The 13,645-nt window shown below is 43.9% G+C and overlaps 1 protein-coding gene and 1 long non-coding RNA gene across 2 annotated transcripts; one reads left to right on the top strand and one right to left on the bottom strand.

Annotated features, from left to right (window-relative positions):
* The first annotated feature begins 432 nt into the window (after nt 1-432).
* LOC146026282 (uncharacterized) lies at nt 433-4,059 on the top strand. The gene is made up of 5 exons (XR_014454417.1): nt 433-470; nt 1,937-1,999; nt 2,505-2,567; nt 3,831-3,893; nt 4,016-4,059. It is a non-coding gene; the product is annotated as an uncharacterized LOC146026282 (long non-coding RNA).
* A 1,463-nt stretch (nt 4,060-5,522) lies between these two features.
* Nucleotides 5,523-11,496, bottom strand: LOC146026280 (uncharacterized). The gene is made up of 2 exons (XM_083156813.1): nt 11,045-11,496; nt 5,523-7,212 (listed from the first exon to the last, which is right to left on the bottom strand). Exon 2 carries the CDS (start codon nt 7,191-7,193, stop codon nt 5,802-5,804), a length of 1,392 nt encoding a protein of 463 aa, XP_083012939.1. The 5' UTR covers nt 7,194-7,212; nt 11,045-11,496; the 3' UTR covers nt 5,523-5,801.
* Nucleotides 11,497-13,645: the final 2,149 nt, after the last annotated feature.

The following is a 13,645-nucleotide window of genomic DNA, read 5'->3' as shown; positions in this document are numbered from 1 at the left end:
CCCTGCGTAGTCAGCGTTGTGTCCATGTCAGGGGGGTGGGGGTGGAGCGTTGCGCCAATGCCTCTGATGCACAACAAAGGAGGCACTTGCCAGTGGCAGTACAAAATCCTGTACTGCACTGGCAAATGACTCCATTTGAAACAACCACTATCCAGGGCAGCCGTAAGCAGGGAATGCGCAGTGGTACATTACATTATGTGTCCTATCCACTTTGGAGCAGAGTGGATTTTCTAAAGTACAGTATGGCGGGCGCAGCACTTTATAAAATTCAGTCCACGCCTTTTTGTAAACCCAGTAATGAGTACAGTAACTTTATTTAAACAGCACACTTTCTCATTTTTCTCATTTTCACACAGTGCCTCCGCTTGAAGACCAGGGCACCCTGCCCTTGATGTGGCTGAACACCCCTCCTCGTCCTCTTTACCCCTTCGAATATAACAGTCCCTGTGCTTCCATCCGCCATGAAGAAGGTAAGCATTGCTGCGCATACTGTACAGTATAGTAGGTGTGCGTAGCCCATTTTATTAGGGGGTGCACCATTCCAGGGGCATGTCAATCACTGGACATGTCCATCACCGCCTATTATTACACAAAATGCCACACACTTTAATGCCCATTAGAGATACTGTAATTACACACACAGTAATGCCAATTCCACATACTGTAATGCCATGCACAGTAATGTCCATTCCACATAATGCCACACACAGTAATGCCCATTCCACATAATGCCACCCAACATACAGTACAGTAATGCCAATTACACATAATGCCACACACCATAATGGCCAACACTCATACTGTAATGCTACACACAGTAATGACCATTTTACATAATGCTACACACCATACTGCCCATGACACATTATGCCAGGGCTTGACCAATGTTTGTAAAACAGGGATAATAGAAAATGTGCGTTCCAATGGTGCACGTCAAAAATTTACACCGTAATGCCGATTACATGTCACACAGCCAATACATACTGTAGTATACCACATGCCATAATGCCCATTACACGTTATGCCACACACCGTAATGCCCATTGCACTGCAAACTGTGATGCCCTCACTGTGATGCCCATTACATGGTACACCTCACACTTCGTAATGCCTATTACATGTCACACAGACATTACACATTATGCCTCAGACCGTGATGCCCATTCAACATTAAGCCTCACACCGTGATGCCCATTACACATTATGCCACACACCATGATGCCCATCACACATAATGGTACACACAGTAATGGCCATTACACTGAATGCTATACACTATAATGGCCATTACACATTAGGCCACATACTGTATTGCCCATTACACATTATTTGACACACATTATGCCACACACCGTAATGCCCATAACATACTGTACTGTACAGTATTATGCCACACAACTGCGGCTTACCTACAGTGCATTCTCATTGCTAGATGTTACATGCTTGATGCCAGGGATTTATTGCTCGATGCCAGGGATTACATCTTATTGCCCTGGTCTACATGCTCCATTCCAGGTGTCTCATGCTCGTTGCCAGAGGGTGTGAAATGCTAATTGCCAGGGGGGTGGGGTGAACTGCTCATTTCCAGGGGTAACATGCATTTTACCAGGGGTTCCATGCTACCTGAGAAGGGGGTGGTTAAATGCTAATTGACAGTGGAAGTTTCATGCTCATTGCTTGGGGGCACACTGCACACACTTTCGGAAAGCATTAAGCACTCTTCGTATCAGATACCTACCGGAGCCGCAGCCTTCTTCCTTTTTAAACTGCATTCCCACATGCCAGAGCCACAGCAGCCTCCTTCCCTTTTGAGCTGCTGCCATATGCTGCACGTCATTTTTGTAAAGCCACCCCCGCCCTATTTACAGTAATAAGAGTACGGTAAGTTTATTAACAGTAAACAGCACTTGTTCTCATTTTTGTCATTTTCCCACAGTGACTCCAATTGAAGACCAGGGCACCCTTCCAGCCCCCACCGCCTCAGCCGCTCCATCTGAGAGTAAGTCCTGTCATTTCTTTATTGAGTTTGTGTTTTTTTTTTTCTTTCTCTCCTACTGTAATTGTGTCTTTTCTTGGCGTGCCATTGGCCCACGCTGGTAGCGTGGGCCAATGGCAGCCTAGCGCAGCCCTGCGTAGTCAGCGTTGTGTCCATGTCAGGGGGGTGGGGGTGGAGCATTGCGCCAATGCCTCTGATGCACAAAAGGAGGCAATTGCCACTGGCAGTACTAATGTACATCCGGTACTGCACTGGCAAATGCCTCCTTTTGAAACAACCACTATCCAGGGCAGCCGTAAGCAGGGAATGCGCAGCGGTACATTATGTGTCCTATCCACTTTGGAGCAGAGTGGATTTTCTAAAGTACAGTATGGCGGGCGCAGCACTTTATAAAATTCAGTCCACGCCTTTTTGTAAAGCCACCCCAGCCCTATTTACAGTAATAAGAGTACGGTAAGTTTATTAACAGTAAACAGCACTTGTTCTCATTTTTGACATTTTCCCACAGTGACTCCGATTGCAGACCAGGGCACCATAACAGCCCCCACCGCCTCAGCCGCTCCGTCTGAGAGTAAGTCCTGTCATTTCTTTATTGAGTTTGTGTTTTTTTTTTCTTTCTCTCCTACAGTAATTGTGTCTTTTCTTGGCATGCCATTGGCCCACGCTGGTACCCTGCGGGCATTCTACAGGCCCCCCCACCAATTGTTAATGTTGATTTATTATGACCAAAGGACAATAAGTGAAAAGCCTAGGTTACGTATTATGTCCGTAACCAGCGTACCTTTTATACCTACAGTAGGTACGTGCGAACAAATCGTGGCGCAGCGTAGCGTACCTTTATTGTGTATTATACACCAAAGAACCAATACCTTAATAATAGATCCCTTCGCAGTACTCTGTCTCTAATCTGCGAATACACCTTTAAGGACAGTGTCCGTAATATACCTTATCGCTATATGCGAATAACAGACGAGACCACAGTATAGAAGTAAGGAGATAGAAACTCCGTAAATGATGTATTAAAGTCCCTAATGGACAAAAGGGGGTTACAGGAATAGAAAATAACAGGTATAACAAGTAATACAATAGTCTAACAATGAGTATAATAATCAAGCTCTGCTAGGGGAAGAAAAACAGACACAGGATACAATCAGCCAACAATACACCATTACACGTTATGCCACACACCGTAATGCCCATTGCACTGCAAACTGTGATGCCCCTCACTGTGATGCCCATTACATGGTACACCTCACACTTCGTAATGCCTATTACTGTACATGTCACACAGACATTACACATTATGCCTCAGCCCGTGATGCCCATTCAACATTAAGCCTCACACCGTGATGCCCATTACACATTATGCCACACACCATGATGCCCATCACACATAATGGTACACACAGTAATGGCCATTACACAGAATGCTATACACTATAATGGCCATTACACATTAGGCCACATACTGTATTGCCCATTACACATTATTTGACACACATTATGCCACACACCGTAATGCCCATTACATACTGTACTGTACAGTATTATGCCACACAACTGCGGCTTACCTACAGTGCATTCTCATTGCTAGATGTTACATGCTTGATGCCAGGGATTTATTGCTCGATGCCAGGGATTACATCTTATTGCCCTGGCAGCAGCCTCCTTCCCTTTTGAGCTGCTGCCATATGCTGCACGTCATATCGCACACTTACTGTACTTTACAGTATTAACCATACAGTAACTAGTGTATTACAAGTAATAATAATAATAATAATACTACAGTAATAAAAACTTTATTTTTAAAGTATATTTTCTCATTTTTCCACAGTGCCAAGGGTACAAGAGGACGAGGCAGCCTCCACCCCTCATCCAAATCCACCCATGGATAGAGGTAAAGTACAGTACAGTATACTGTAGTAATAGTAATGCTTACTGTACTGTAAAGTACAGTATTCAACATGTACAGTATTTCTGTTCTAAAACTGTACATTGTTTGTTTGTTTATTTTCACAGAAGAATTAAGAAGAGTGGTGCAAATGCTGCAGGGGATAATAAATCATATTTTCAATTTATTATTACGATTAATATAATTTTTTTTTTTTTAATAAAAAATTTATAACAATCATTACTGTCAGTACGTTTCATTAAAGATGGTTTGCAGTTTGTAATTATTACAGTACAGTCTACTGGGCAGGTGTCAGTACAGTACATCTTTCCAAAACTTCTTTACACAGTACCATACAATTTGAATCATTTGTGGGGACTTCAAATACAGTATAATAAAAAATAAAATAAAAAAAACACAGCACATTAATTTAAACAGGACAAAGTCATACAGTATTTTAGGTACAATAATTTAAAGTACTGTTGGTCACAACAAAGCTTTTTGCAAGGCGTGGCTGTCCTTTGTTCTCTATCCAAAACACAATTGATTTTGTTCATTGTAGAGTGGCATGTGGTGGATAAGGGGAGAAGAAAAAAGAATAGCGTTAGTACTGAATGGTCACAAGGATTTCGGGGGGGGGGGGGGAGACACATGTTGGCAGGGGAAGGGGATGGGAGAGAGGGAGAGAGATACAGTAATGTACAGTAAGATCATAAACATACTTTTTTTCCATTTCATTGCCAGTCCTTTGTTCTCGGTCCCAAACTCGCTTGATTTTGCTCATGGTAGAGTGTCATGGTGGATAATGGGAGAGAAGAATAAAGAATAACGTTAGTACTGAATGGTCACAAGGGTTTCGGGGGGGGGGAGACACATGTTGGCAGGGGAAGGGGATGGGAGAGAGGGAGAGAGATACAGTAATGTACAGTAAGATCATAAACATACTTTTTTTCCATTTCATTGCCAGTCCTTTGTTCTCGGTCCCAAACTCGCTTGATTTTGCTCATTGTAGAGTGGCATGTGGTGGATAAGGGGAGAAGAAAAAAGAATAGCATTAGTACTGAATGGTCACAAGGGTTTCGGGGGGGGGGGGAGACATGTTGGCAGGGGAAGGGGATGGGAGAGAGGGAGAGAGATAATGTACAGTAAGATCATAAACTTACTTTTTTCCATTTCATTGCCTGTCCTTTGTTCTCTGTCCCAAACACGCTTGATTTTGCTCATGGTAGAGTGTCATGGTGGATAATGGGAGAGAAGAATAAAGAATAACGTTAGTACTGAATGGTCACAAGGGTTTCGGGGGGGGGGGGGGGAGACACATGTTGGCAGGGGAAGGGGATGGGAGAGAGGGAGAGAGATACAGTAATGTACAGTAAGATCATAAACGTACTTTTTTTCCATTTCATTGCCAGTCCTTTGTTCTCGGTCCCAAACTCGCTTGATTTTGCTCATTGTAGAGTGGCATGTGGTGGATAAGGGGAGAAGAAAAAAGAATAGCATTAGTACTGAATGGTCACAAGGGTTTCGGGGGGGGGGGGGGGAGACATGTTGGCAGGGGAAGGGGATGGGAGAGAGGGAGAGAGATAATGTACAGTAAGATAATAAACTTACTTTTTTTCCATTTCATTGCCTGTCCTTTGTTCTCTGTCCCAAACACGCTTGATTTTGCTCATGGTAGAGTGTCATGGTGGATAATGGGAGAGAAGAATAAAGAATAACGTTAGTACTGAATGGTCACAAGGGTTTCGGGGGGGGGGAGACACATGTTGGCAGGGGAAGGGGATGGGAGAGAGGGAGAGAGATACAGTAATGTACAGTAAGATCATAAACGTACTTTTTTTCCATTTAATTGCCTGTCCTTTGTTCTGTGAGTACTGTAGATGCCAGTTTGAAGAGACGCTTCCAGTTGCTGTGCTACAGTAAGCACGTCCAGCGTGTAACTCTGGGCATCCGTAGCAATCCATTTAAAGTGTCCTTTATCTTTGTACAATCAGCCTTTGTAAGCTCAAATTTCCCCATGAGCCGTGTCACTATATCGAGGCGCAGATTTTCTGGGATTGCAAATTTATTACGTTGACCATCAAAATTGACCCGATTGCACCAATTCTTATACAGGTCAAAAGAAACATGCTCTTGGAAAATCTGTTGTGCATAACGGTGCATTTCCATCTTCGCTGCTTCAAAGAGAGTGTTGACACCCTCAGCTGTGATGACTTTGAGTGGCATGTCAGGCAAGGAAATCCCCACAGCGCACAATTCTTTGGGTATGCTTCTAGGTGTTCTTTCATGTAGAGGTGATGTTCTTTGATGTTGAGGTAAGGTTGCGACGATCATATTTCCAGGGGACAATTGGGATGATGCAACCATTGCAGTGTCCATGTTGTTAGAGGCTTGGGATGGTGCATTGTGTCTGTCAGCCAACCAGTGAGATGTCAGTGGGGTACTTGTTAAGTTGGTCTGACGTTGTTGTGTATCTGAAGCATTATGTGTGGCAGGCAACCAGTGAGATGACACTGGTGTTGTGTCCATGTTCACCAATTCATTTGGTAAAACAGTTTCTGTGTCCACGCTAGGGCTGGCCAATCGGTTGGATGAAGCTGGTGTCATCTCCAAATCAGAAAAGTGGAAAGATGTGGTTGGTTGGGTCATTTCCAAGTCAAAATCCTCTGTTTCAAATGCATCAGGGCAGTCAAATTGTGATTGTACTGGATTAGATGTTGTGGGTGTAATGGGTGGCCCTGTAGCAGCTTGCCATTGTTTGGCTTGAGCAAGCATGTCATTCAGACCTCCTGACAGCACTTTAATTTGTCCTGTCAGTACATGAATTTCCGCTTTCAGTTCATCCACATGTACAGACAGTCCATTGTTTTGGGTTTCCAGGCGGGTCATCTTGCCCAAAATGTCTCTCACCAGCCCTGTGCAGCTACATTGTGGTGGGTTGTGATCCAGAAAGTTAAGTTTCCTACGGGACGGTGATTGAGATTTTTGTTCAAGAGGTGTAATGTGAAGCTCCAAAGGGTGCAAGTCATTATCTACGGGAACTGACACATCTGTCACTGTGTTAATGTCTTGCTGTGCATCAGTGTTAATGTCTTGCACCAGACAGTCATCGTGAGATTCTCCTCTAGTCGCGAACAAAGACTTGTTCTTGGCCTTGGCATTTTTCCGTAGTTTGACAACAGGAATATTTTCTTTTCCTGCTTTCTTCTTAACGATATTATTTTTAATGTTTGACACTAATGCAGCCATTCTCTTGGGACATGCAAGTGTAGGTTCTCCAGAATAGAATTTTTTTGTTTTCACCATCTTCAGTAGGCAGTGCACTCTACAATACACAACAATAAGATTCAAGTTAATACAGTACATACAGTACAGTACAGTACATTAGTTACAGTACAATACAGTAGCATACAGTATTGTATTATGGTATTACAGTAGTGAAAATTAGGTACTTGTGACTTATTTGGGCACCCGATTTTCTTCATCGCACCTAAAAATCGCGTCAAATTGCATCGCATACAATCATACAATTGACCCCATTTTTTATTGTATTCCCACCCTGATGGCTAAAGGCCCCCATTGTTAACGCCACCCCACTATCAACGCCAACCCGAAGCGTGGCGAGCGGCGGCGTTACGCGTCCTCCGACCTTTTCATACCCCCACTATCCACGTCGGCGTGGAGTAGATTTTATATAGTGTGGCGAGCGCAGCGAGCCACCGAGGGAGGCCGAAGCGTGGCGAGCCCCGCGAGGGGACCCGGATACCTGTGAAGCCCGCGAGGGGACGCGTATAGCTGTGAAGGTATCCACGTCCGCTCGCCGCGCTTCGGGCTCGGTGGCTGGTTGCGCTCGCCACACTATATAAAATCAACTCCACGCCGACGTGGATTGTGGGGGTATGAAAAGGTCGGAGGACGCGTAACGCCGCCGCTCGCCACGCTTCGGGTTGGCGTTGATAGTGGGGTGGCGTTAACAATGGGGGCATTTAGCCATCAGGGTGGGAATACAATTAAAAATGGGGTCTGGGGGGCCATTTCACATACTGTATGAAACAGGCATCTGGGTACATCTGTACATACAGTATTAAAATCGCATCAAATCGCATCGCATGCAATACAATAGCATACAATGCAACAGCAATTTTCTCTTCAAAGGAATTTCAAGGGAAATCGCATCAAATCGCATCAAATCGCATGCTTAGGGTACTGGCATACAATTTCAACATTGGCTGCCCAGATACTGTAAGTCACAAGTACCGAAAATTATGTGACCGTACTGCATAGACATGAGCTTTTTTTTTCAATAAAAGGGATGAAGCGATAAACAAAAGTACAGTACGTTAACAGATGGGGCTTAGAGAGACAGACTAGGAGGAGTGGAGGCAGGGGCGGGCTGGGCCGGGGGGCAGGGTGCCATCTGCCCCCCAGGCCGCTCTGGCAGGTGTGCTGCGGGCCGCGCCGCCGCGCCCGTTTCCGAGGCCGCATTGCCGTTTGTTTTTTTTTTTCACTGCCGGCGGCCATGTTCCTGTGGTTTTTTAAATGATGTCTGCGGCCACAGGAACATGGCCGCCGGCCTCCAGGGCTACGTGGAGGAGGGCTCCGGCCGGCAGCCTGTTCCCTCTTATCCCCAGTGGCAGTCGGCAGACGCTGGGTGCGGTGTGGACGTCATGACGTTGACGCCTCCCACCCACGCGTCTGCACTCAGAGACTGGAGGAAGGCTGGGGCCGCCCGCAGAGCAACTCGTAGGGGACGCTTCAGGAGGCCGCAGAGAGGGGAACAGAAATTTGTGGAGCCGCAGCAGGACAGGAGGAGCCTGGTCGAGGATAAAACACAGGACAGTAGTAAGTTAACATGATCTAAAACGACATACAGTATCTGCTGTGCTGTTTCATGTATATTAATAATAATGCAATGACACCACAGGCTGCTCCACCTGTATAATAATTTGTGAGCACCCTGTGGTGTCATTATTATTGTACAGGGGGAGCAGCCTGTGGTGTCATGGCATTATGCCATGACACCACAGGCTGCTCCCTCTGCATAATAATAATGCCATGACACCACAGGCTGCTACCCCTGTATAATATACTGTAAAAGTAATGCCATGACACCACAGGCTGCTCCCTCTGTATAATAATAATGCAATGACACCACAGGCTGCTTCCCCTGTATAATAATTTGTGTCATGGTATTACTATTGTTATATTATACAGCGGGAGTAGCCTGTGGTGTCATTGCATTATTATTATACAGCAGGAACAGCATGTGGTGTCATTGCATTATTATTATTATACAGAGGGAGCAGCCAGTGGTGTCATGGCATTACTTTTACTGTATATTATACAGGGGGACCCACCTGTGGTGTCATAATTATTATTGTACAGGGGGAGCAGACTGTGGTGTCATGGCATTATGCCATGACACCACAGGCTGCTCCCTCTGTATAATAATAATGCCATGACACCACAGGCTGCTCCCCCTGTATAATATAAAAGTAATGCCATGACACCACAGGCTGCTCCCTCTGTATAATAATAACAATGCAATGACACCACATGCTGTTCCTGCTGTATAATAATAATGCAATGAATTAATAAAAAATGTAATTAAAAAAAAATCAAAAAATAAACTGGTACAGTATTCTGGTTCTCCGGATACCTGTAATCTAGTATTACTGTAATTACTGTACAGTACTTACAATACGAACACCCACAGCTAGGGGATTTTGTACACAGCTAGGGGATTTTTTACACAAATACAGTATGACTGAGTCTGCGAAATAGTCTATTAATATGCACAAAAATCCCCCCACCTGCGAAAAAACACGTTACTGTATTTACAGTATTACACCAACAGTATTTACAGTTGCACAGATTATACGAGAATACCCATAGTAGCAGCCTGCCAGTAGTAGCCCACCCTAATAGAGTATTGTCATCGCTAGTCGGGGATCTGCGGCCTATACACACCAGGCAATTTTAACACGTACAATATTCTAAATGGCGCTATCTCTACTGCACTGCACTGTACTGTATGTGGCATCCATGTTGATCCCTAAAATGGCGGAAAATCACGATACCACGTGATCCTATTGCTGTGACTACTTCAATTACAAGTACAGTATGCGGGAAAAAATGCGAAATGATCCGTTATTTACGGTATTACAACAATATTACTGACAATACCCCAATCCAGGATTTATTACACATTATACGGACAATACCCATAGCGGCAGCCTGCAGTAGCCTAATAAAGTATTCTCATCGCTAGTCGGGGAACTCTGGACCATACACACCAGGCAATTTTCAGATGAAAAACGTCTAGTGTGTATGATCCTCAAGAGAATCATGCACTGTTCATTATGGTACTTACTGTGTATGGTACAGTACCTGAAGCAGAAGTGCAGTAAGGGGGAGGGAAAGTTGATCCTGCCCTCGCAAATGTAGCGGGGGATCTGCGTCCCATACACACTAGGCAATTTTAACACATTGTACAATATTCCACATGGAGCTATCTCTACTGCACTGTGCAGCCATCTCGATTCCCAACATGGCTGAAAATCACGATACTGTATCACATGTGCTCCTATTACTGACTGAGCCTGCGAAACAGTCTGTAAACATGAGAAAAACACCGGTCCCCTCGTTTGAGGAAAAAATACGTGTTTTACGGTATTACACCAATGGTATTACGGAGAGAACTAGTATTTAGCAGCCTACAGTAGCCCACCCTAATAGAGTACTGTCATCGCTAGTCGGGGATTTGCGGCCCATACACACCAGGCAATTTTAACACATTGTACAATATTCTCAATGGCGCTATCTCTACTGCACTGCACTGAACATCAAAAATCACGATATCACTACTCGATACTGTATACAGTAAGTCTGCGAAACAGACTCTAGTATTTACGGACAATACCCATAGCGGCAGCCTGCAGTATCTGAATACAGTATACACAGCAGGCGATTGTATACAGTATTCTGCACCGGGTGCATTTGAACAGTAGGGAAAGAAGGGAAACATCTTCATTCAGGGAAGGGTGGGAACCGAGCGCTTCCGCGCAGGGACCGTTTTGTAGTGCTGCTTACTGTATACTGTAATGCAGCAATCAGTGAAATGTACAAATGACTGTACTACTGTATAGTGTACTTACTGCTCCAGCGAGAAGATACAGTACTGTTCTTGCGGAAGGAAGGCAGTATGATGGTAAAACTTGGTAGAAACACGAACGCAGCAACAACTTGACTTTGGATTCAGCAGAATGAATAGTCCAGGTGTACAGGTACAATCTTGTGCTTGTATACAGGCAAGAGATGAAGAGACGATCCGTAGCAATTCTACACGGTTTAGATGCAGAAAAACAAACTGGATTGTTTGACAATTTTAATATCTGTAGCTGAATTTATGCTGGCAGAGACAAAGGAAATCCTTCATGAAGCTGATAGGTGCATTTGAATTATGTACAATTACCAGCGAAACAAAAAGGCAGACTGCAATTAACATATGACTGCAATCAACATCTTATTGTCTGAGGTGTCGGTCTGTGTCTGAGTTTGGAGAAATCTATTGTTGCGGAAAAAAAAACGTTCTCTGTAGCGCAGTACAGTATGTACAGTATGGGTATTAACTATCGTGTACATGGAGGCCTGCCATTGTGAATTTTTGTTTGTGGAAAAGTCAGAAAGAATTTGATAAGCACCAACTACTGTAACTACAGTACCTGTATTAGTTTAAAAAAAAAAAAAAAGAATGTTTAAAAAATAAAAATATAATGTAACCAACTGAGGATCGAACTACTGATACTGAGACAGTGAAGCCGTGCCTCTACCCGCTAGGCCACTATTGCCTGTGATTTTACTGCTGGCAGATGGTTAGCATGGCTTCTGCACCAATCAAATACAGTTCATGACCATCCAGTACGTCACTGCGGCTGCGAATAAAATAAAATAACTCTGTCCGTAAAGTAAGGACAAAATCCGTAGTGTAAAGTATGATACTGTAGGTCCTCAAATTATGTTTTAAGTAGTCATCCAGCAATAGCAAAGGTTAGCATGGCTTCTGTACCAATTACGTAAATGACCGTACGTAGCTGCTTCTGCGAATAAATACTGTACTGTAGTAACAATCTGTCCGTAAAGTAAGGACAAAATCCGTAGTGAAAAGTGGCTGGTTAGCAATGGTTAGCGAATTTAATCCCGAAACACGGTCCTCAAGGCAAGGAGTTTTACCTGAAAAGCTAAATCTATTTTGCGAAAAAAAACGTTCTCTGTAGCGCAGTATGTATGGGTATTAACTATCGTGTACTGTACATGGAGGCCTGCCATTGTGAATTTTTGTTTGTGGAAAAGTCCGAAAGAATTTGATAAGCACCAACTACTGTAACTACAGTACCTGTATTAGTTTAAAAAAAAAAAAAAGAACGTTTAAAAAATAAAAATATAATGTAACCAACTTAGGATCGAACTACTGATACTGAGATAGTGAAGCCGTGCCTCTACCCGCTAGGCCACTATTGCCTGTGATTTTACTGCTGGCAGATGGTTAGCATGGCTTCTGCACCAATCAAATACAGTTCATGACCATCCAGTACGTCACTGCGGCTGCGAATAAAATAAAATAACTCTGTCCGTAAAGTAAGGACAAAATCCGTAGTGTAAAGTATGATACTGTAGGTCCTCAAATAATGTTTTAAGTAGTCATCCAGCAATAGCAAAGGTTAGCATGGCTTCTGTACCAATTACATAAATGACCGTACGTAGCTGCTTCTGCGAGTAAATACAAACACTCTGTCCGTAAAGTAAGGACAAAATCCGTAGTGAAAAGTCGTGGCGGCCACTGTTTTGTAGAAGAGATTTTTACGCATGCGCTGTACTGTTTGGGAAAAGTGACATCTGGTGGTCAATGAGTGTAAGTGCAGGTTACATTTACAAGATTACGTTACGTTATTAACGCGATCTATAACGGGACTATAGCGCAAGGAGCAGGCGCGATCCAGGCGCGATTTGCATGGCGCACTTTATGCGCAACGCAGCCACGATGTACTTGGGCATAACTGTAAATCCCGAAAATACGAATGTGTAAAAAATAGGTGTATTTCTGCCTACGAATACACCTATTTTTTTAAGAATTCATATTAGTAAATTTCCCCCAATATGTCTACAAGAGACCCACCTGGTAGGGGGGAAAGGTGTTAGCCTTAAAGACATCGTGGATAGGCTGGGCCTATCACTCAACTCACACCTCCGCCTCCAGGGGGGTCTCCGTGCTGGTCCGAAGGGGGGTCTCCTTTGCTGCGGATAAAGTCGTAGTGGACCAGTGGGGAAGATATGTGTTCATAAAGTGCCGATTAGGCTCAAGGACCCTGTTGATAATTTCGGTATATATACCCCCACCGTTCTGCTATGATGTATTAAAAGCAGCAGCGGAATTTTCTGCATCGTATTCCGGTATCCCTGTTATAATGATGGGGGATTTTAATAATATCATGGACCAACACTTTATGGAAAAAGCGCAGGGAGCACTGGGGGTACGGTGCGGAAAACTGGTTTCGCTGATATGATAAAAGAGATGGGGTTGAGGGATGCCTGGAGGGAGAAATTTCCGGACGGCAACAATTTTCCTGTTTCTCCAGTTCCTTTCATTCCTTTTCAAGGATTGATTTGTCCTTGGCCATGGAAGAATTGATTCCTAGTATTCAGGAAATTAACTATTTAACACGGGGCATATCAAACTATTCCCCACTATTACTCAAAAT

The sequence above is a fragment of the Crinia signifera genome, chromosome 8 (assembly GCF_055691185.1).
Source record: "Crinia signifera chromosome 8, ASM5569118v1, whole genome shotgun sequence".
In the NCBI taxonomy this organism is placed as follows: Eukaryota; Metazoa; Chordata; class Amphibia; order Anura; family Myobatrachidae; genus Crinia; species Crinia signifera.
Note: the sequence above shows the minus strand (reverse complement) of the source record. Positions and strands in the feature narration are given on the sequence as shown.